The sequence below is a fragment of the Leptodactylus fuscus genome, chromosome 5 (genome assembly GCF_031893055.1).
Source record: "Leptodactylus fuscus isolate aLepFus1 chromosome 5, aLepFus1.hap2, whole genome shotgun sequence".
NCBI lineage: Eukaryota > Metazoa > Chordata > Amphibia > Anura > Leptodactylidae > Leptodactylus > Leptodactylus fuscus.
The window spans coordinates 17,546,505-17,570,733 of record NC_134269.1 but is presented as its reverse complement, the minus strand read 5'-3'; the positions used below and the strand labels follow the sequence as shown (position 1 = coordinate 17,570,733).

General features: G+C 48.6%; 1 protein-coding gene across 1 annotated transcript; it reads right to left on the bottom strand.

Moving 5' to 3' along the window:
* Positions 1–9,651: 9,651 nt before the first annotated feature.
* Positions 9,652–23,831, bottom strand: DCAF15 (DDB1 and CUL4 associated factor 15). The gene is made up of 13 exons (XM_075272504.1): positions 23,682–23,831; positions 14,561–14,658; positions 14,195–14,330; positions 13,991–14,097; positions 13,611–13,732; positions 13,378–13,536; positions 12,875–13,300; positions 12,706–12,797; positions 12,502–12,630; positions 12,272–12,357; positions 10,313–10,417; positions 10,081–10,196; positions 9,652–10,001 (listed from the first exon to the last, which is right to left on the bottom strand). The coding sequence occupies exons 1-13, from the start codon at positions 23,829–23,831 to the stop codon at positions 9,946–9,948; spliced, it is 1,782 nt and encodes a 593-aa protein (XP_075128605.1). The 3' UTR covers positions 9,652–9,945.
* Positions 23,832–24,229: the final 398 nt, after the last annotated feature.

Genomic DNA, 24,229 nt, shown 5'->3' with positions numbered 1-24,229 from the left:
GGTAGGGGACGTGGCGGTTCCCGTGAGCAGAAGAGGGGCCTCTGACTAGCCCCCCCCCCCATGTCCCGAGTCCTCTAGAAGTAGACGGGCCCGCTCTCCATCTAGACGCCCGGCACCAGGATATTCATCTTCCTTGAGTCTCTCAAGCTACCCAAGACGGCTACAGAACATACTCCTTCCCTCCTCCGGTAGCCGGATTAACATCTTGTCCTTTTCAGGGCCCCAAACAACTTCATCTAAAGGTACACGACCAGGAGGTCTCCTCTCCGGTCTTCTTGGTACCCAACACAGCAGGCAGAGGACGCATGTTCATCGATCTCTGAGTCCTGAACAAGTTCATCCGCAGAGTTCAGTTCCGCTGGAAGTTTTTCAGATCAGAGATACTCTCACGACAGCCCGAACCTCAGTTCAGTTCCCCGGACCGGAGACACGAATATCCTCAGGATCCTACCTTTTCTGTGCAGAGGCTCCCTCTAACAGAGATGGGACATGTAGACGGAGCACTATGATATCCTCAGATCTCCACCCTCCCACACGGCAAAGCTTCAGCCCCTCATGTCTTCAAGTAGGCAGTGGCTCTGGTTGTCACCCTGCGCCTTCAAAGTCCCCTAGCTGGACATCTGGCTTCTTAGAGCCCACATCAAGGAGGTCCCTTCCATGCAGGTTCACACCGTAGTAGCCAGTTCAAGTCAGCAGACCTGGCTGATAGACCTACCAAGGCCAATCGTGATTCCATCAACACAAATCCAGTTCCGGGGATTTACCATAGATTCTCTTACCTAGAGGATCTCTGCGCCCATTCCTCACAAAAGAAGGATTGCTCGGACTATATAGCATCTCCCCGTCACCAGGATGGTCACGTTCAGAACGGACAGGAGAGTCCTAGGCGTAACATCTCCCTCTACAGGAACCATCCCTGGGGCTCTGTGGCATATGCGCCTACCAGACAGCAAGATCCAGAGAGTCTGGAATCACGGCCCTTCGGGACTACCCAAGCCTATCCAGGTAACCATCAGCACCCGGCAATCTCTTGCCCAGTAAGCCCGTCTGCGCGATGGGATGTCCTCGGCTTGACAACAGATGCCTCCCTCACAGGATGGGGAGCTCATCTGGGGGAGACCCAGGTACAAGGCACCTGGAATTACCTGGAGAGAATGCGCTTATCCAGCTGGCAAGAGCTTATTGCAGTTCACGGGAATCCTCGGACGTTGGTTCCGCTTCCACGGAAGAAGGTAGTCAGAATCTACACAGTCAGCCTTACGACAGTGCATCACTAGAAGTCCAAGATCCACAGATCGCCAACAGAAGCTTCACCTGCTCAAGTCGCTCCCAGCTGTCGGCGGTACTTATTCCAGGTTGCCTCAATATTCTACGGAATTAACTCAGCAGAGTCCTGGCAACTTCAGGCGAGCTGTCCCCAGACCAGGGTACCTTCCACCATCTTATCAAGAGGTGGATCTGATGGCCACCTCAAACAGTGCCAAAATAGAGGGGTGTTGCTCCCTGTCTCGGGAAGACAACCCCTTGGCACTGGATGCCCTGTCAATACCTTGGAGGTTCAAACTGACTTACATTTTCCCACCCCTCCCAAGGATTCCGTAGGTATTGACGAAACACAGGCAGGACCAGATTTCGGCAGAAGTGAGCAGGCCGTTCTGGTCGAAAAGGGCATGGTTCACCGACTTCATTCCTATGAGTCGGGGGAACAACTGGAGGCTTCCACCAGTGCAAAATTTGGTAATCCGGAACAGTCAGCCTTTACCCAGGCCTGGACAGATTCAACCTCACTGCCTGGAGGATAACCAGCCCCTTGCTGGCGGAAGAGGATTGTCCCAGGGAGTGCTAAGGACTTTGGCGCACTCAAGAGCAGAATCAACTAATCAGAGCCAGCAGAGGGTCGCCCGAATCTTCCAGAACTGGTGTACAAGTAACCAGTGTGACCCAAACAGGGACACAGTCTTGGAGTTCCTACAAGATGGCCTGGAGAGAGGGCTGGCACCCGCTTCCCTGAAGGTTCAAGTTTCAGCTCTGTCCGCTCTCCTGGAGACCAGGTTATCGCTAGATCCTCTAATCAAACAAGTTCTAAGAGGGGCTACTAGACTTCGCCCTCAGGTGCAGCCTCCCGTCCCGACCTGGGACCTAGCTGCGGTCCCACAGGGGCTCTGTGCACCTCCCCTCGAGCCCCTAGCTGAAGTGGATTTGAAGTACCTGTCATACAAGGTAGCTTTCCTGTTGGCAATAACCTCCGCCAAGAGGGTTGGTGAACTACAGGCCCTAGTGGCCTCTGAACCATTTATAACCTTCTTTCCAGACAGAGTGCAGCTGAGGTTCGTCCCAGGATTCTTGCCAAAAGTACTTACAATTCAGAATATCAACCAGGTAATTGTCTTACCGGCCTTTTTTCCTTCTCCCACCTCTGAGTGGGAGGAGAAGATGCACAAGCTGGACTTGGCGAGAGCATTACGGATTTACCTAGAACGTGCTGCGCCCTTCTGGAAATCAGACAATTTGCTAGTTAATGTGTTCGGCCACAATAGAGGTGCCAAAGCGCCCAAACCAACTCTATCAAGATGGATCAGAGAAGCCGTCATCTGCTCCCTACGTGCCCAAGACCTCCCGGTACCAGACTTTGTCCGTGCCCACGCCATCCGAGCAGTGTCAACATCGTGGGCCGAAAGGCGTTCCCTTTCTTTAGAGCAGATATGTGCCATGGCTTCCTGGAGTTCACATCTAACTTTTACTAAACATTATAGACTGGATTGGCGTACGACGGAGTTTACAGCGTTTGGACACTCTGTTGGCATAAGCTTGCCAGGATGACCCACCCTAGGGTAAAAGCTATACTTGCTAAATCCCCAGTTGTGCTGCTGTTGGGCGTAGGGGGAATGAAAGATTATGAATGATAATCTGTTTTCCCTTAGCCCAAACAGCAGCACAAGTCTCCCTCCCTAGGAGGTACTGTTGTACAGATTTTATATGTGTGTGTATCACTTTACGTAATTGCTCTCTGTATGCCATACTTGTTACTAACACAAGGGAGGAGCAGGTCTTCCGGCCTCTTATAGGGGTCAAAGCTGTTAGGTAATTAAAAATTCCACCTGTCCTAACAGCTCATAGGGGCAGAAATACCCAGTTGTGCTGCTGTTTGGGCTAAGGGAACGAAGGATTATGTAGATAATCTTGTTTGCCTTAGTCCTAACAGCGGCACAATGTGGGGTATTTCGTGCCCCTGTGTGCTGGTAGGACAGGCGGAGTTTTAATTAGCCATGTATTAATTTCACATGGCTCGTTCCCTTTAAGAGGGCACAGATACCTCCCCCCTGTGTGTAAATAACAAGTAATAATACATACATTTCAAATAAACAACAATAGGGGGGGAATCCTTGTGACGCTGTTAGGACTAAGGGAAACAAGATTATCTACATAATCCTTCGTTCCCTGTCGTCCTTACCAGCGGCACAATGTGGGGAAATAGCAAGTAATCCCCATAAGGGTGGGACATTAAACACAAGCAGAATGTAATACAGTGCGCCCGAAGGCAGTAGCTTCTGAGCTATACCGATCAAGTCGGTAGTGCTTCACAAAAGTCGATTCTGAAGACCAGGATGCTGCTGCACAAATCTGATCCAAGGCAAGAGCCTTGATTTCCGCCCAAGAGGTCGACACTGCCCGTGTCGAGTGGGCCCTTAGGACAGTGGGCGGAGGTAAGTTCTGTTTCACAAACGCCAACTTGATTGCTTCCTTCCTTCACCCAGCGGGAGATGGTTGCTTTAGAAGCCTTGCGGCCTTTATGGCCACCTACATAATTTATTAATAAGTTTTCAGATCTCCTGAAAGCGCGCATGCGCTGAAGATAAATCTGCAGGTTCCGGACTAAATCCAGGGTATGCCACCTCTCCTCCTCAGGGGAAGTGGGTACTGGAAAAAAGGTTGGCAGGCAAATGAGCGGACCCACATTTGCCCTAGAAGAAACCTTAGGCCTAAATCCCGGCAGAAATCTTAACTGAACACGGTCTTCAAAGAAGGCAATGTAAGGAGCTTCTGATGAGAGTGCTTGAAGCTCCCCTACTCTTTTTGCCGAGGTGACAACGAGGAGAAAAGATACCTTATAGGTCCAGCCACTTTAGATCCACCTCCTCCAGGGGTTCGAATGGAGCAACACAAAGTGCCTTTAGGACCATGTTGAGGTCCCGTTGGTGGACAGGAGCAGATACTGCTGGTCTCAGCCTAGTTGCTCCTTTGATAAAGGTGCTCACTAAAGGATCTTGAGACAACCGCCTCCCCAGATAGGCGGACAGAGCGGCCACATGTACCTTCAGGGTAGAAGCTGCAAGCCCTCTGTCTAGGCCGTCCTGAAGGAAATCCAGGATCGCCCTCACAGGGGGATCGGAGGAGTCCACTTCGTGATCCGTGCACCAGGCCTGGAAAATATTACCGACCCTACGGTAATTCTTATTGGCAGAGTTGGCCCTGGCGCTGGCTAAAGTCCTTAGGACGCCTTGAGACAGTCCTCTATTCCTTAATAGGGACTGGTCAACCTCCAGGCTGTCAGATTGAATCTCCTCAGATCGTGGTGTCTCACCTCTCCTTGTGTCATCAGATCTGGGAGGGGGGAAGCCTCCAATACCTGCCTTGACTCATCCACATGAGCTGGGCAAACCAAGTCCTTTTCGGCCAGAACGGGATTATGGCAATTCCCGAGACTTAGTCCTGTCTGATTTTCATCAATACCTTGGGTATGATGGAAACTGGAGGGAAAATGTATATCAGCCTGAACCTCCATGGGATGGACAGGGCATCCACTGCCAAGGCAATGTCCTCCTGGTACAGAGAACAGAAGGTTTCCACCTTGGCGTTGAGTCGGGTTGCCATGAGGTCGACGTCTGGAAGGCCCCATGCTTGGACAATCTGTTGGAATCTGTCTTGATTGAGAGACCATTTTCCTGATACAGGGATACCCCGACTCAACTGATCCGCTACTATGTTCAGGGAGCCCTTGATGTGAACAGCGGATAGGTGGGTCAGATTCTTCTCTGCCCACGTGAAGATCAAGTTCGCCTCTCTCAGTAGGGCTGGAACCCTGGTGCCGTCTTGCTTGTTCAAGTATACTACCGTCGTCATATTGTCTGACCGGACCTTGACTGCCTTCCCTTCGAGAAAAGGGGCAAAGTACTTCAGCGCCAGATACACTGCTTTTAGCTCCTTCAGGTTGGAGGTTCCTACCTCTGTATTCCTCCACAGACCCTGGACGGTCCCGCCGTCTAGGTGGGCTCCCCATCCCGTATGGGACGCATCTGTTGTCAACAGGGTCCAACGAGGTTGAACCGAGGACCTTCCGTCTTTCAGGTGTCTCCACCATCTGAGGGAAAGACGGGTACCGGGAGAAAGGCAGATCTTCCTGTGCAGTCCCCGTGGAGATCCGTTCCAGGCTCTCAACACCTCCATCTGAAGGGGACGCAAATGCCATGAAGCCCAAGGGACCGCCTTGGCTGAAGACGACATCAGGCCTAGGACCCGCATGGCGGTGCGGATGGTGACCCGCCGGGTCCTGAAAAGGCCCTGCACTGAAGCTTCTATTTTTGCTCGCCTTGGACGGGATAGGAAAATCTGCATGCTCTGGGAATCCAGAATAAACCCTAGGAATTTCTTCCGGGTGGATGGCACTATTTCTGACTTCTCCCAATTGATCAGCCAACCCAACTCCTGGAGGAAGGAGATGGCTATCCGGAGGTGGTGATGGAGAATTGAAGTAGACTGAGCTTTTATAAGCCAGTTGTCGAGGTAGGGAACCACGAAGAGGCCTTGCAGTCTGAGGGTGGCGGTAACTGGTGCGACCATCTTGGTGAATACGTACGGGGCTGACGATATGCCGAATGGCAGAGCAGTGAACTGTAGGTGCTCTCTGTGACTAGCCATAAGAACGGCTATGCGTAGATACTTCTTGTGTGGCGGGAAGGTGGGGATATGTAAGTAGGCATCCTTCAGGTCCAGGGTGACCATGACCTCGTCGCGCAATAGAAAGTTGTTTACTGAGTCTATGGACTCCATCCTGATTGGCTTCCCTTTATGAAAAGGTTGAAGAACCGAAGATCTATAATCATCCGCCACCCTCCTGTGGACTTTGGAACCAGGAATACGGGTGAATAAACGCCTTATCCCACTTCTGAGGGAGGGACCCTTTCCAGGTCCCCCTTTGCAAAATATTCTGCCACGGAAGCCTCCAGGCAGACCTGTTGTAGAGCTGGTAAAACCCGTGTAGTGATGAACTGGTCCACAGGAGGGTGTGAGAACTCTATTGCGTACCCCCGCTGAACGACTTGAAGGACCCATGGATCCAAAATGTGAAGATGCCACGCCACGGAAAAATTTGGAAAGGCGCCCTCCTATGGGAGAGCTGGACACAGAGAGAGCGAAGCCTCCTCAAAACCCCTTCTTAGGGTCTTCCTTGGGGATCCCTCGCCCTGCCCCTTTGGGCGGTATCTGGGGCGTCTCTGGTTACCTCGCTGAGGCCTGTATTGGGATGTAGAGTCTCGACCCCTAGAAGGGGAAAGCCTTCTTCCTCTGGTCGCTTGTGGTAGCGACCTGCCTTTACCTTCAGCCAGCCCCTCCATCAGGTCGTCCAGCCCCTGGCCAAAAACCTTCCCTGGTTGAAAGGGGAGGGAGCATAAAGAAAATTTGGAGGGTGACATCAGCCCGCCAAGGATTGAGCCACAAGGGCCTCCTGGCAGCGGTATTCAGAGCCATGGCCTTGGAAGCCAGTTTCACCTGCTGTCTTGCTGAATCTCTCAGGAAATCCGTAGCGAGACGGAATTCCCCCATGGACGCCAGGATGATGTCCCTGTTGGCCCCGGAGTCGATGTCCCGCTCCAGACGGTCCAACCGGGCTTGAAGCTTATCCGCTACTTCCGTGGAGGCGATGCCCACTGCCATCTGGGCTGAAGCATACGAATATGCCTTCTTGAGTGTTGAATCCACTCTCCTATCGAGCAAATCTTGGAGGTTTGACCCGTCATCGATAGGCACGACAGTGCGACGGGAGAGCTTTGAGATGGCCAAATCCACCTTGGGCGGAGGACTCCAGCGATCCAGCTGGGAGGAATCAATTGGATATACTGCTTTGAAAGCCCTGGTGGTGACATAAGCTTCCTCCGGCTGCTTCCACTCTTGTTCCATTAAACTGGCCATGGAGGCGTCCACTTGAAAAACCCTCCGCTTTTCAGAGGTGGACGCAGAGGCTTCCCCCTCGCCAATCTGGTCCCACGACCAGATGGCCTTCAGCAGCTTGTTAGTCTTCTCACAATGAAAAAATGGGTCTGCTGGAACAGGAGGACTGGTCGTCCGATGATATGGACTCATCCTCCACCTGGAGGCACTCCAGGGAGGGCAGCGAAACAGAATGCCTCTCACGCACTGTTTCTTGGTGAGCTGAGCCAGTGATGTACGGATATCCTTTAAGGAATCATCCTGCAAAAACAAGGATACTTAGAAGCCAGAGGGGACCCTACCCCTTTTAGCGGCTAACGTACTCACCATGTACTCCTTGACCCATGCTACCATATCACTGGTAACGGGTTCCTCCCACAGAGGTCCCCTGCATTGCTGGCAGCGTGACCAGTCATAGCCTAGAGGCAAAAAATGACATTCAGGACACTCCCACCATTGGGAGAATTAGCAGACGAAAGAGACTGCACCTACTATCAGGTAGTAGAACGTCACATTCAATACAAGCCAGATGTCTCCTTTTGAAGACTTCTTCCGTCTCACTTGATCCCCGGGAGGGGTGGAAGACGAAGACATGACAAAGAACTAGCTTTCAGTGATACCTAAGCATAGGATACGGAACATAAAGGAGTACATTCAAGGAACCATATAAGGAGACTCACCCAGCTTCAGTCAGACAACTTACCAAACTTCAATCGAGTTTGCACTAGAACAAGTGTAGTTGAAGCAGTAACACGAGCCACAACACGGAACCGGCTAGCGGATTAAACTAGCAGGCAATGAGGGAAGCAGCCATGCCCCTGTTTACAGCCCTGTATGCGGAAAGGGGCGTGGCTTAACAAAAAAATATGTGAGCTCCGTTCCTTGCCCTCCTGAGAGCACTCTCAGGCCTTATGAGTTGCTCCCTCCCTAGCCAACAGACCCTTGGCACATACCTTGCCTCTATAGCCGCACTGCACCGCTGTCTGCGTGGTCCCGAAGCGGCGGATGCCGAAACCAGAAGTGCCGGTGTCACCTCTATGAGCGCCCGGCCGGGAACCTCCTAGACAGAGAAGGTTCCACGAAAACGGAAGTTCCCCTTCCTGGAGCCGTGCGTACACGCCAGCGGTGCGCGGCTCCACAAAGCCCAAACAAGACTGAACTGCCGGGGATACATGAGGCAAACATTGTGGGAGGGAGGCAGGGATATATGAAGAGATAAAGGAGCCTTTAAACTTACCCCTCTTCTCCCTGCAGGACTGACACAGAAGTCCAGCAGGCCAGAGTGCTTCACTGAAGATGATTTGAACAGGTGAGAACCTGCAACTTACAACTTCTTCCTTCTTTCTCTTTAGGAGGACAGAGTCCTCTCCACCTGTCCGATCCTTTACACAGGACAGAAAAAAACACACAGGGGGGAGGTATCTGTGCCCTCTTAAAGGGAACGAGCCATGTGAAATTAATACATGGCTAATTAAAACTCCGCCTGTCCTACCAGCACACAGGGGCACGAAATACCCCACATTGTGCCGCTGGTAAGGACGACAGGGAAAACAGATTATCATTCATAATCTTTCATTCTCCGCGCCGCTGTTCGGTAGATATTCCATTCTGTCTTTATGCAAATGAGTTCTCTCGCAGCACTGAGGGCGGTCCTCAGTGCTCAAACAGTACTGGGGGCGTCCCCAGTGCTGCGAGAGAACTCTCCACCACCGCCTCCATCTTCTTCAGAAATCGGCCTCTACGCGTCGTCTTCCGGCCTGGCTTTCAATCTTCTACGCATGTGCAATCTGCTCTGCCAGCGGGCCTTGGGCAGAGCGGTCTGAACCTGCACACGGCCATTTTTTGGTGGCCGCTTACATGAGCTCTTGTAAGTGGCTACAAAAAAATGGCCGTGTGCAGGTGCAATCGGCTCTGCCCAAAGCCCGCTCTCATTTGCATAAAGATGGAAAACAGAATATCTACCGAACAGCGGCACAGAGAAGACATCTAAAGGTAGGGGAAGAATACACTTTCTTAAGGTTATTCCTAGGTGGTAGTTAGGAAAAAAAAGGGAATCCAATGATAAGATCCCTTTAACCAAATTCCACTACAGAATCTGCCACTGGTTTTGCGATCGCCCCACCAGATACACAATTATACCTATAAGAAAAGTTAACATTTTACAGATACCCCTCAATGTTCCCTACATGAAGTAGGAGATGCACACTCCAGACACGTTCAGTTGTAACATCTGCACTCCGTCCGCCATGCTTTACACTGCACAGGCGAGTCAGTATATGGAAAGATAAAATGATTACTATAACAACTAAACCATCACTTAGAATTGGGAATGAGCCCCAAAAATAAGGGGGGATGGGGTGACCAAGCTTCTAACCTGACACTTGTCAACCGAAATAACGAAATTTATTTCACAAAAGGAGACGGACATAAAGAGAGGAACGTAATATATACACATATACATACACATGCCATTAATAAAACACCGCCCATCCTTTCTGGACAGACAGTGCAGGGGAGAAAAAAAATAAAAATATTAAAATGTCCTCAGTGCCCAGAGCAGGGGATGGCAGCGGGCACCATGTCAGCAGCCCAGATCCTGGCACACTGCTGTGCTCTGCCAGGAGCCGTCACTAGATGGCAGCATACAAGGACTAACACAAAGGTCCCACCGCAGCGTCTCTACGTCCAGGTGCAGCGAGACGCTTGAGCTGAGGTAGAGGTCGTATCTCCAGATGAGCCAGGTTACAGCACAATCCACGTGTATCGCACGCTGTCCGCCAAAACCTTGAGGGAACAACCTGCGGAGGAGAGACTACGTGAGAGGCTTCTACAAGAAGAGACCGTTCATGTGACCAGCAGTCCAGCACTCCGCCGTACCTTTGTGTAGCGCCTCGTTTGTCATACGATTCACGTATCGGACGCTGTTTTCTGGAACCAACCATTTCATGACTGTGTCCACGCAGCTTTTCCGGTATGAGCTCCAGACGCTGCCACTGAGAGGGGGGAAAAAAAAAAGTGAATGCAGACCCCCAAATCTAGCGAATGGTTTAGGCCAGTGGTTCTTAAGCTGCGGTACACATACACCCCGAGGGACTTTGCTGCCATTTACCTGGTCTGACCTTTGACCTCAGTGAGGTCACCCACACTCAGGGTGCTGAAGACTCCAGTGTGCAGATTCCAGGCTACTTTCAGGCTTGTGTGATGAGTCTTAGGCCTAGAGGACAAATCAGACAGGGGTGAGCGAAACTCACAGGGCAAAGGCAGACGGGAAATCCTGGGGGGCGGGGGTAAAATTAGGTGGAAACAAATTTTTATTAATTTTTCAAAGAAATAAAATGAAACAACAATAACACAGTAATGCAGAGTAATGGCAAGTCCAAAGTATGGCACAAAACGTAAGTGGAATTGCAAAGCGGCGACTGGGGTAAAATTAAATAAGAGGTGATACTCACCACACCCCGCCCCAGCTTTGGGTCCCACATTCCACCCCATATTGGCACCAGCCTGGTAAGAAGTGAAGCGACTCAAGAGACCAGGGCAACCAACCACTGACCACAGCAGTCACATGTCCGGTACCAGTGATGTCACTGCTATTACTCAGCGGTCACATGTCCGGTACTAGTGATGTCACTGCTATTACTCAGCGGTCACATGTCCGGTACCAGTGATGTCACAGCTATTACTCAGCGGTCACATGTCCGAACCAGTGATGTCACAGCTATTACTCAGCGGTCACATGTCCGAACCAGTGATGTCACAGCTATTACTCAGCGGTCACATGTCCGGTACCAGTGATGTCACTGCTATTACTCAGCGGTCACATGTCCGGTACCAGTGATGTCACTGCTATTACTCAGCGGTCACATGTCCGGTACCAGTGATGTCACTGCTATTACTCAGCGGTCACATGTCCGGTACCAGTGATGTCACTGCTATTACTCAGCGGTCACATGTCCGGTACCAGTGATGTCACTGCTATTACTCAGCGGTCACATGTCTGATACCAGTGATGTCACTGCTATTACTCTGCAGTCACATGTCTGGTACCAGTGATGTCACAGCTATTACTCAGCGGTCACATGTCCGGTACCAGTGATGTCACTGCTATTACTCAGCGGTCACATGTCCGGTACCAGTGATGTCACTGCTATTACTCAGCGGTCACATGTCTGATACCAGTGATGTCACTGCTATTACTCAGCGGTCACATGTCCGGTACCAGTGATGTCACTGCTATTACTCTGCAGTCACATGTCTGGTACCAGTGATGTCACTGCTATTACTCAGCGGTCACGTCTGGTACCAGTGATGTCACTGCTATTACTTAGTGGTCACATGTCCGGTACCAGTGATGTCACTGCTATTACTCAGCGGTCACATGTCTGGTACCAGTGATGTCACTGCTATTACTCTGCAGTCACATGTCTGGTACCAGTGATGTCACTGCTATTACTCAGCAGTCACATGTCCGGTACCAGTGATGTCACTGCTATTACTGAGCGGTCACATGTCTAGTACCAGTGATGTCACTGCTATTACTCAGCGGTCACATGTCTGGTACCAGTGATGTCACTGCTATTACTCTGCGGTCACATGTCTGGTACCAGTGATGTCACTGCTATTAGGGTGCATTCACACTGAGTAAATGCTAGCTTATTTTGTAGAGTAAAATTACACTTGTAAATTTTGCTATCCCATTGACTTCAATGATATTTTTTTACAAGTGTAAAAATACACCTGTAAAAAATACGCCTGTAAAAATACGCCTGTAAAATGTCATTGAAGTCAATGGGATAGCAAAATTTACAAGTGTAATTTTACTCTACAAAATAAGCTAGCGTTTACTCAGTGTGAATGCACCCTTACTCAGCGGTCACATGTCTGATACCAGTGATGTCACTGCTATTGCTCAGCGGTCACTGAAGCTGCATCACTTTCTGCCTGGCCATCATGGGGTGAAATGGTGGACACAAAGCACGAATGCAGAGTAGATGAATACCGATTCTTTTTTTTATTTCACCCCTCCTCCCTGGGCTTTCCATCTTCCCTGTACAATAAAGCCACCCACCTGAACTGAGCGTCCACTTGAGGGTCAGGGAAAGCGAGGAGCAGGAGGCCGATGTTCATTATCACCTGGTTAGTCTCAGGACACATCTACAGGGAAAGAAATCAACTCCAGTTCACTCCATCACCCTCCTCAGATCAGGACTCTACCCATTCCCAGGTAGCCTTCCATGGCCAACCCAGGACCATTCTGGCTATCCCCTGAATGTAAATGACACCCGGGCCACTGCTCACCTCCAGGATAACTATATCATAGTCGCTGAAAGAACAGAACTGGTGAGACCAAGAGGCGTCATGGCGAATCACTTCATTTATGACATACTCAAAGTCCAGGGTGAGCTGCTCCACGATGAGGTGTTGGCCCTGAGGACACAAAACAGGGGTCAGAGACAGCAGATGATATGGGAAGACGACCTGAGATCAGAGAGCGGCCTGCACCTGGAAGGAAGCCTTGTCATTCAACGGTTTCAGATGTTGTCCCTTCAGATCGGTGACCAGGAAAGGCAGCGAGATCTTGTCATCTTCATACTCTGCAGAGACCGTACAGTTTAGAATGAGCCCAGATACCTCCCCCATCCCCAAATCACACCCCAAACCCCAATCTCACCGCTCTCTTGGTCAGTCTCCGTCACCTCCCCCAGGACATATCGTAACTGTGTGTAGTTGACATAGCTGGGCTCCTCTGTGTGATTACTGGACCTTGCGGGCCCTTCATTGGCCGGACGGTGCCAAGTAGGAGAATCTGGGTCAGAGTTCCGTAAAGGACTTTGCTTGCTTGGTCCGGGTCGTTCTCCTTTGTCCTCAGCCTCCAGTCCGGAGGCCTCTCGGGCTCGTCGGAATATACCCGCCACAAATTCACGTGCACGGGTGACAGCTGGGGGAGTTCCAGGAGGAGTAGGGGTGCAGGAATCAGAAGGATGAGGAGAATGGCTGCTTGAGGAAGGGATGCTAGGGCTGGAGGAGGAGGAGCAGGTGGCACGGGCATTGTGTTGGCTCTGTTTGCTGTACAAAATTCGGCTGGATTCCTTGTCACCTACAATAGTAAACAGAGCAGGGAGTCAGAGACAGGACAGGGTGTGTCAGGAGCCAGGATGCAGTCATACTACTCACCTGCAGGGTGCACAGATATGGCGCAGGCCACTAGAGAGAAGCTAGTATTAAGTAGCACCACATGGTCCTTCTTCAGCTGAAACGCCGGCTGGAACGTGGGGAAAGGGTAGACCACCTGATACTTGGTATGGAGCATGAAGCTGTGCAGCAGACAAGCGCCTGGGAACATGAAGACTGTGTTATATACTGGCAGGACGGGCTCACCAGCACCATATACAGCTCTAGTCACACACCTTTTGGGGACTCTCTGCAGTCTGTGCAGGGGGATGTTGGGGGCGCGGACACCGTACTGATATAAATATCTCTATGGTTCTCATCGCTCATCATGTTCATTAACATGCCATTACCAGATGTGCTGAGGAGGAACACACAAGACACGTTACTTCCCAGGTAGGACACGGCTCATACATATAGGACCTTACCGGCCGGGTCACTGTTTGGAGATTGAACGATGCAACCAGTGAGTAAGTATATTGTTCACTTTACATTAGTATGCCCTCTACTGGACTGGGGCTTTAATGACAGTCATAAAGAGGTATAGTACTGGTCAGTAAGGGGTTAAAGAATTCCAAAAACCCAATTGGAGCCTCCGTTCACTTCAGCTAAGACTCACTTGAAGCCAAACACGATGACTTTGGAGCTGTCGCTCGGCCACTCGCATACTGTCAGGTACAGGTCGCTATAAATCTCCTCATCCTGGAAGAGCCGCACCTGCCGCACCTAGGAGTGGGCACAGGACAGGGTGGTATATAGTCACCTGTATACAGGACAGCCCACAGGGCACTATACAGAGGGGAGGCCGACACAGACTACTCACCAGGCGCAGTTTGCTGTGTACTTGGAATTGCCACCAATACAGGTGATAGGAGTAGAAGGAGAAATCATCATCCAAGACGTCGCTGGTGTAGGATAATACAAAGCGGCCACATTTGGAGAACCCCAGGAAGACGTGGCTGGAGGAGGAAGACACAGAACATAATGGGGGAAGAGACAAAGGAACACTGAAACACGAGAGGACAACGGCAAAATCTAAGTGTGAAATCCAGGTCGTTGCCGTTTTTAACCCCCATGCTTTACATTGCAGTTCTGGCTACTGTGCATAAGCACAAAAGTACCAGGAAGTCAATGCAATTGGAGGAAAACGGGGTTCACCTATCCCCGCATCGCAGCGTATAATAATTACCCCTTTCTCAGAAACTCCTCATCCACAATGTTGCGCAAAGATACACAGAGGCGAGGCGGCAGCTTCCGGAACAATCGAGGGGAAAGTTGTCCTGTGATCTGGAAGAAATAGTGGCGAGATTACAACTAGAAGCCATAAAACCCCTGCAGACAGTAAGGTGAGGGGAACAGAGGAGGCGCTGCGAGAACAGCCGGGCTCAGAGTGGAGACTCCTGAAGACAACAGTGATCACTGAGAGCCCCAAACCTCACCCAGGGGAGAGCAACACCGAAAGATCTGATACGGGAGGAGGAAAATGAGTAGAGATGAGCGAACACTGTTCGGAACAGCCATTCCGAACAGCACGCTCCCATAGAAACAAATGGACGTAGCCGGCACGCGGGGTGGGGGGGTGGGGTGGGGGGTTAAGCGACCGGCTGCCGGCAAAGTGTATGTGCCAGCTGCTTCCATTCATTTCTATGGGAGCGTGCTGTTCGGAACGGCTGATCCGAACAGTATTCGCTCATCTCTAAAAATGAGCTGTGGTCTATCCCAGAGGCCGACCCTGATATATGATAAGTAATACTGACCAGTCAGGTATCATCACCAGGCGCACAAGAGGCAAACAGGTGATTGCGATCAGAATTTCGAACACAATCTTTTTAGGTGGGATCGAGATAGGTGATTATTTCCCACAATGCTTTGCTACTGGCCAAGCTTTGTGGGAAAAGCTAACAATGTTAGTCTTCACACTGAGTATACACTCCGCTCATTCTGAGCGGAGTGTATACTCAGTGTGAAGGCTCCGCTGCAGTTCCATAGGAATGAATGGAAACAGCCGACACACAGCCTTGTCCCCCTGCGCGCCGGCTGCATCCATTCATTCTAATGGGAGACTAGCTAACATCTCTAGTAGCTACTTACCTGCAGAGGTGGCTGGTCCGGTGCCCGGTGTTCTCGTTCTTCTTCGCCTCGCTGCCCCCGCCTTCCAGGTTAGTGATAAAGAGCTAGGAAGAAGGCGGGGCTTGTGGCTTAGGAGAGTGTGGGCGGGTACAGGGCGGGGAGACGTGACGTCTCCCCTTCCAGTACCCGCTCACACTCTCCTAACCTGGGAGGCGGGGGCAGCGAGGCGAAGAAGAGCGAGAACACCGGGCACCGGACCAGCCATCTCTGCAGGTAAGTGGACACCAGGATCACTAAGTAGCTAGTTATTACTATCCGGTCATTTACCTCCTGTCACGTTATTACTATCCGGTCATTTACCTCCTGTCACGTTATTACTATCCGGTCATTTACCTCCTGTCACGTTATTACTATCCGGTCATTTATCTCCTCTCTCGTTATTACTATCCGGTCATTTACCTCCTCTCACGTTATTACTATCCGGTCATTTACCTCCTCTCACGTTATTACTATCCGGTCATTTATCTCCTGTCACGTTATCACTATCCGGTCATTTACCTCCTGTCACATTATTACTATCCGGTCATTTACCTCCTCTCACGTTATTACTATCCAGTCATTTACCTCCTCTCACGTTATTACTATCCAGTCATTTACCTCCTGTCACATTATTACTATCCGGTCATTTACCTCCTCTCACGTTATTACTATCCGGTCATTTACCTCCTCTCACGTTATTACTATCCAGTCATTTACCTCCTGTCACATTATTACTATCCGGTCATTTACCTCCTCTCACGTTATTACTGTCCGGTCATTTACCTCCTCTCACGTTATTACTCTCCGGTCATTTACCTCCTCTCACGTTATTACTATCCAGTCATTTACCTCCTGTCACGTTATTACTATCCGGTCATTTACCTCCTCTCACGTTATTACTATCCGGTCATTTACCTCCTCTCACGTTATTACTATCCGGTCATTTACCTCCTCTCACGTTATTACTATCCGGTCATTTACCTCCTCCCACGTTATTACTATCCGGTCATTTACCTCCTGTCACATTATTACTATCCGGTCATTTACCTCCTCTCACGTTATTACTATCCGGTCATTTACCTCCTGTCACATTATTACTATCCGGTCATTTACCTCCTGTCACGTTATTACTATCCGGTCATTTACCTCCTCTCACGTTATTACTATCCGGTCATTTACCTCCTCTCACGTTATTACTATCCGGTCATTTACCTCCTCTCACGTTATTACTATCCGGTCATTTACCTCCTCTCACGTTATTACTATCCGGTCATTTACCTCCTCTCACGGTATTACTATCCGGTCATTTACCTCCTCTCACGTTATTACTATCCGGTCATTTACCTCCTGTCACATTATTACTATCCGGTCATTTACCTCCTCTCACGTTATTACTATCCGGTCATTTACCTCCTGTCACATTATTACTATCCGGTCATTTACCTCCTGTCACATTATTACTATCCGGTCATTTACCTCCTCTCACGTTATTACTATCCGGTCATTTACCTCCTGTCACATTATTACTATCCGGTCATTTACCTCCTCTCACGTTATTACTATCCGGTCATTTACCTCCTGTCACGTTATTACTATCCGGTCATTTACCTCCTGTCACATTATTACTATCCGGTCATTTACCTCCTCTCACGTTATTACTATCCGGTCATTTACCTCCTGTCACATTATTACTATCCGGTCATTTACCTCCTCTCACGGTATTACTATCCGGTCATTTACCTCCTCTCACGTTATTACTATCCGGTCATTTACCTCCTCTCACGGTATTACTATCCGGTCATTTACCTCCTCTCACGTTATTACTATCCGGTCATTTACCTCCTGTCACATTATTACTATCCGGTCATTTACCTCCTCTCACGTTATTACTATCCGGTCATTTACCTCCTGTCACATTATTACTATCCGGTCATTTACCTCCTCTCACGTTATTACTGTCCGGTCATTTACCTCCTCTCACGTTATTACTCTCCGGTCATTTACCTCCTGTCACGTTATTACTCTCTGGTCATTTCTCTCCTGTCACGTTATTACTATCCGGTTATTTACCTCCTCTCACGTTATTACTGTCCAGTCAGTTACCTCCTGTCACGTTATTACTCTCCGGTCATTTACCTCCTGTCACGTTATTACTATCCGGTCATTTACCTCCTGTCACGTTATTACTATCCGGTCATTTACCTCCTGTCACGTTATTACTCTCCGGTCATTTATCTCCTCTCACGTTATTACTATCCGGTCATTTACCTCCTCTCACGTTATTACTATCCGGTCATTTACCTCCTCTCACGTTATTACTCTCTGGTCATTTCTCTCCTGTCACGTTATTACTGTCCGGTCATTTACCTCCTCTCACGTTATTACTATCCGGTCATTTACCTCCTGTCACGTTATTACTATCCGGTCATTTACCTCCTCTCACGTTATTACTATCCGGTCATTTACCTCCTGTCACGTTATTACTATCCGGTCATTTACCTCCTGTCACGTTATTACTATCCGGTCATTTACCTCCTCTCACGTTATTACTATCCGGTCATTTACCTCCTCTCACGTTATTACTCTCTGGTCATTTCTCTCCTGTCACGTTATTACTGTCCGGTCATTTACCTCCTCTCACGTTATTACTATCCGGTCATTTACCTCCTGTCACGTTATTACTATCCGGTCATTTACCTCCTGTCACGTTATTACTATCCGGTCATTTACCTCCTGTCACGTTATTACTATCCAGTCAGTTACCTCCTCTCACGTTATTACTATCCGGTCATTTACCTCCTGTCACGTTATTACTATCCGGTCATTTACCTCCTGTCACGTTATTACTATCCGGTTATTTACCTCCTGTCACGTTATTACTATCCGGTCATTTACCTCCTGTCACGTTATTACTATCCAGTCAGTTACCTCCTCTCACGTTATTACTCTCCGGTCATTTCTCTCCTGTCACGTTATTACTGCCCGGTCATTTACCTCCTCTCACGTTATTACTCTCCGGTCATTTACCTCCTGTCACGTTATTACTATCCGGTCATTTACCTCCTCTCACGTTATTACTATCCGGTCATTTACCTCCTGTCACGTTATTACTATCCGGTTATTTACCTCCTGTCACGTTATTACTATCCGGTCATTTACCTCCTCTCACGTTATTACTGTCCGGTCATTTACCTCCTGTCACGTTATTACTATCCGGTTATTTACCTCCTCTCACGTTATTACTATCCGGTCATTTACCTCCTGTCACGTTATTACTATCCAGTCAGTTACCTCCTCTCACGTTATTACTCTCCGGTCATTTCTCTCCTGTCACGTTATTACTGCCCGGTCATTTACCTCCTCTCACGTTATTACTCTCCGGTCATTTACCTCCTGTCACGTTATTACTATCCGGTCATTTACCTCCTGTCACGTTATTACTATCCAGTCAGTTACCTCCTCTCACGTTATTACTCTCCGGTCATTTCTCTCCTGTCACGTTATTACTGCCCGGTCATTTACCTCCTCTCACGTTATTACTATCCGGTCATTTACCTCCTGTCACGTTATTACTATCCGGTCATTTACCTCCTGTCACGTTATTACTATCCGGTCATTTACCTCCTGTCACGTTATTACTATCCGGTCATTTACCTCCTCTCACGTTATTACTGTCCGGTCATTTACCTCCTGTCACGTTATTACTATCCGGTCATTTACCTCCTCTCACGTTATTACTATCCGGTCATTTACCTCCTGTCACGTTATTACTGCCCGGTCATTTACCTCCTGTCACGTTATTACTCTCTGGTCATTTACCTCCTCTCACGTTATTACTATCCGGTCATTTACCTCCTGTCACGTTATTACTCTCTGGTCATTTCTCTCCTGTCACGTTATTACTATCCGGTTATTTACCTCCTGTCACGTTATTACTATCCGGTCATTTACCTCCTGTCACGTTATTACTATCCGGTCATTTACCTCCTGTCACGTTATTACTATCCGGTTATTTACCTCCTGTCACGTTATTACTATCCAGTCAGTTACCTCCTCTCACGTTATTACTCTCCGGTCATTTACCTCCTGTCACGTTATTACTACCCGGTTATTTACCTCCTGTCACGTTATTACTATCCGGTCATTTACCTCCTCTCACGTTATTACTATCCGGTCAGTTACCTCCTCTCACGTTATTACTATCCGGTCAGTTACCTCCTGTCACGTTATTACTATCCGGTCAGTTACCTCCTCTCACGTTATTACTATCCGGTCAGTTACCTCCTCTCACGTTATTACTATCCGGTCAGTTACCTCCTGTCACGTTATTACTATCCGGTCATTTACCTCCTGTCACGTTATTACTTTCCGGTCATTTACCTCCTGTCACGTTATTACTATCCGGTCAGTTACCTCCTGTCACGTTATTACTGTCCGGTCATTTACCTCCTGTCACGTTATTACTGTCCGGTCATTTACCTCCTGTCACGTTATTACTATGCGGTCATTTACCTCCTCTCACGTTATTACTATCCGGTCAGTTACCTCCTGTCACGTTATTACTGTCCGGTCATTTACCTCCTGTCACGTTATTACTATCCGGTCATTTACCTCCTCTCACGTTATTACTCTCTGGTCATTTACCTCCTGTCACGTTATTACTCTCCGGTCATTTACCTCCTGTCACGTTATTACTCTCCGGTCATTTACCTCCTGTCACGTTATTACTCTCCGGTCATTTACCTCCTCTCACGTTATTACTATCCGGTCATTTACCTCCTCTCACGTTATTACTATCCGGTCAGTTACCTCCTCTCACGTTATTACTGTCCGGTCAGTTACCTCCTGTCACGTTATTACTCTCCGGTCATTTACCTCCTGTCACGTTATTACTATCCGGTCATTTACCTCCTGTCACGTTATTACTATCCGGTCATTTACCTCCTGTCACGTTATTACTATCCGGTTATTTACCTCCTGTCACGTTATTACTATCCGGTCATTTACCTCCTGTCACGTTATTACTATCCAGTCAGTTACCTCCTCTCACGTTATTACTATCCGGTCATTTACCTCCTGTCACGTTATTACTATCCGGTCATTTACCTCCTCTCACGTTATTACTATCCGGTCATTTACCTCCTGTCACGTTATTACTATCCGGTCATTTACCTCCTGTCACGTTATTACTATCCGGTTATTTACCTCCTGTCACGTTATTACTATCCGGTCATTTACCTCCTGTCACGTTATTACTATCCAGTCAGTTACCTCCTCTCACGTTATTACTCTCCGGTCATTTCTCTCCTGTCACGTTATTACTGCCCGGTCATTTACCTCCTCTCACGTTATTACTCTCCGGTCATTTACCTCCTGTCACGTTATTACTATCCGGTCATTTACCTCCTCTCACGTTATTACTATCCGGTCATTTACCTCCTGTCACGTTATTACTATCCAGTCAGTTACCTCCTCTCACGTTATTACTCTCCGGTCATTTCTCTCCTGTCACGTTATTACTGCCCGGTCATTTACCTCCTCTCACGTTATTACTATCCGGTCATTTACCTCCTCTCACGTTATTACTATCCGGTCATTTACCTCCTGTCACGTTATTACTATCCGGTCATTTACCTCCTCTCACGTTATTACTGTCCGGTCATTTACCTCCTGTCACGTTATTACTATCCGGTTATTTACCTCCTCTCACGTTATTACTATCCGGTCATTTACCTCCTGTCACGTTATTACTATCCAGTCAGTTACCTCCTCTCACGTTATTACTCTCCGGTCATTTACCTCCTGTCACGTTATTACTATCCGGTTATTTACCTCCTGTCACGTTATTACTATCCGGTTATTTACCTCCTGTCACGTTATTACTATCCGGTCATTTACCTCCTGTCACGTTATTACTATCCGGTTATTTACCTCCTGTCACGTTATTACTATCCGGTCATTTACCTCCTCTCACGTTATTACTGTCCGGTCATTTACCTCCTGTCACGTTATTACTATCCGGTTATTTACCTCCTCTCACGTTATTACTATCCGGTCATTTACCTCCTGTCACGTTATTACTATCCGGTCATTTACCTCCTGTCACGTTATTACTATCCGGTTATTTACCTCCTCTCACGTTATTACTCTCTGGTCATTTCTCTCCTGTCACGTTATTACTGCCCGGTCATTTACCTCCTCTCACGTTATTACTGTCCGGTCATTTACCTCCTCTCACGTTATTACTATCCGGTCATTTACCTCCTGTCACGTTATTACTCTCTGGTCATTTCTCTCCTGTCACGTTATTACTATCCGGTTATTTACCTCCTGTCACGTTATTACTATCCGGTCATTTACCTCCTCTCACGTTATTACTGTCCGGTCATTTACCTCCTGTCACGTTATTACTATCCGGTTATTTACCTCCTGTCACGTTATTACTATCCGGTCATTTACCTCCTCTCACGTTATTACTGTCCGGTCATTTACCTCCTGTCACGTTATTACTATCCGGTTATTTACCTCCTCTCACGTTATTACTGTCCGGTCATTTACCTCCTGTCACGTTATTACTATCCGGTCATTTACCTCCTGTCACGTTATTACTATCCGGTCATTTACCTCCTGTCACGTTATTACTATCCGGTTATTTACCTCCTGTCACGTTATTACTATCCAGTCAGTTACCTCCTCTCACGTTATTACTATGCGGTCATTTACCTCCTCTCACGTTATTACTATCCGGTCATTTACCTCCTCTCACGTTATTACTATCCGGTCATTTACCTCCTGTCACGTTATTACTATCCGGTCATTTACCTCCTCTCACGTTATTACTGTCCGGTCATTTACCTCCTCTCACGTTATTACTATCCGGTCATTTACCTCCTCTCACGTTATTACTCTCTGGTCATTTACCTCCTCTCACGTTATTACTCTCTGGTCATTTACCTCCTCTCACGTTATTACTCTCCGGTCATTTACCTCCTCTCACGTTATTACTCTCCGGTCATTTACCTCCTGTCACGTTATTACTCTCCGGTCATTTACCTCCTGTCACGTTATTACTCTCCGGTCATTTACCTCCTGTCACGTTATTACTCTCCGGTCATTTACCTCCTGTCACGTTATTACTCTCCGGTCATTTACCTCCTGTCACGTTATTACTCTCCGGTCATTTACCTCCTGTCACGTTATTACTCTCCGGTCATTTACCTCCTCTCACGTTATTACTCTCCGGTCATTTACCTCCTGTCACGTTATTACTCTCCGGTCATTTACCTCCTGTCACGTTATTACTCTCCGGTCATTTACCTCCTGTCACGTTATTACTATCCGGTCATTTACCTCCTCTCACGTTATTACTATCCGGTCATTTACCTCCTGTCACGTTATTACTATCCGGTCATTTACCTCCTGTCACGTTATTACTCTCTGGTCATTTACCTCCTCTCACGTTATTACTATCCGGTCATTTACCTCCTGTCACGTTATTACTCTCTGGTCATTTACCTCCTGTCACGTTATTACTATCCGGTCATTTACCTCCTGTCACGTTATTACTCTCCCGTCATTTACCTCCTGTCACGTTATTACTATCCGGTCATTTACCTCCTGTCACGTTATTACTATCCGGTCATTTACCTCCTGTCACGTTATTACTCTCCCGTCATTTACCTCCTGTCACGTTATTACTATCCGGTCATTTACCTCCTGTCACGTTATTACTGTCTGGTCATTTACCTCCTCTCACGTTATTACTGTCCGGTCATTTACCTCCTGTCACGTTATTACTGTCCGGTCATTTACCTCCTCTCACGTTATTACTGTCCGGTCATTTACCTCCTCTCACGTTATTACTGTCCGGTCATTTACCTCCTCTCACGTTATTACTCTCCCGTCATTTATCTCCTGTCACGTTATTACTCTCCCGTCATTTACCTCCTGTCACGTTATTACTATCCGGTCATTTACCTCCTGTCACGTTATTACTATCCGGTCATTTACCTCCTCTCACGTTATTACTGTCCGGTCATTTACCTCCTCTCACGTTATTACTATCCGGTCATTTACCTCCTCTCACGTTATTACTATCCGGTCAGTTACCTCCTCTCACGTTATTACTGTCCGGTCATTTACCTCCTCTCACGTTATTACTCTCCCGTCCTTTCTACTTCCCCTCCCAGGGCACTAGTTACCTTGACTCGGTCCAGTTGCCTGATAATATGGTCCCTCGGGCCCCATTTCCTGCTTCCGCCGCTCCGGTCTGTTTTCGAGCTCGGCGCCATTTCCCCGCCGGTGCCTTCGCTTCCGGCAACAAACTCCGCCCGCGTTTCCGGTGACGTCATGACGCAGACATTAGCGCGCCGTCATTGGCTAGTGTTGCACTTCAAGTTGATGAAGTGTGATTGGCTAAACCGTACCTACTGCGGTAATAGTGACCAATCAGGGCGCGGGGAAGGACTGGTCTCCATGGTGATCGGCTAGACGCTGAGGATGTGCAGCGCGCATGGGCTGTCAGTCAGTCAGTGTTAGAGTGCCTGCCGTGCTCCGTACACTGTCTCCCAGAATACAGAGGTCTACTACTGTGCCCATAGGTGTGACAGACATAACACCAACAGCCTCAGCGCCACCAAATATGTGCCCCAATATCCCAAACCTGCGCTGACATGGAAACCTATATCAGTGCCAGCTCGAGGGACCCCATAACCTGCCAGAGAAACCTCCATAACCATGTGCCAGGCAG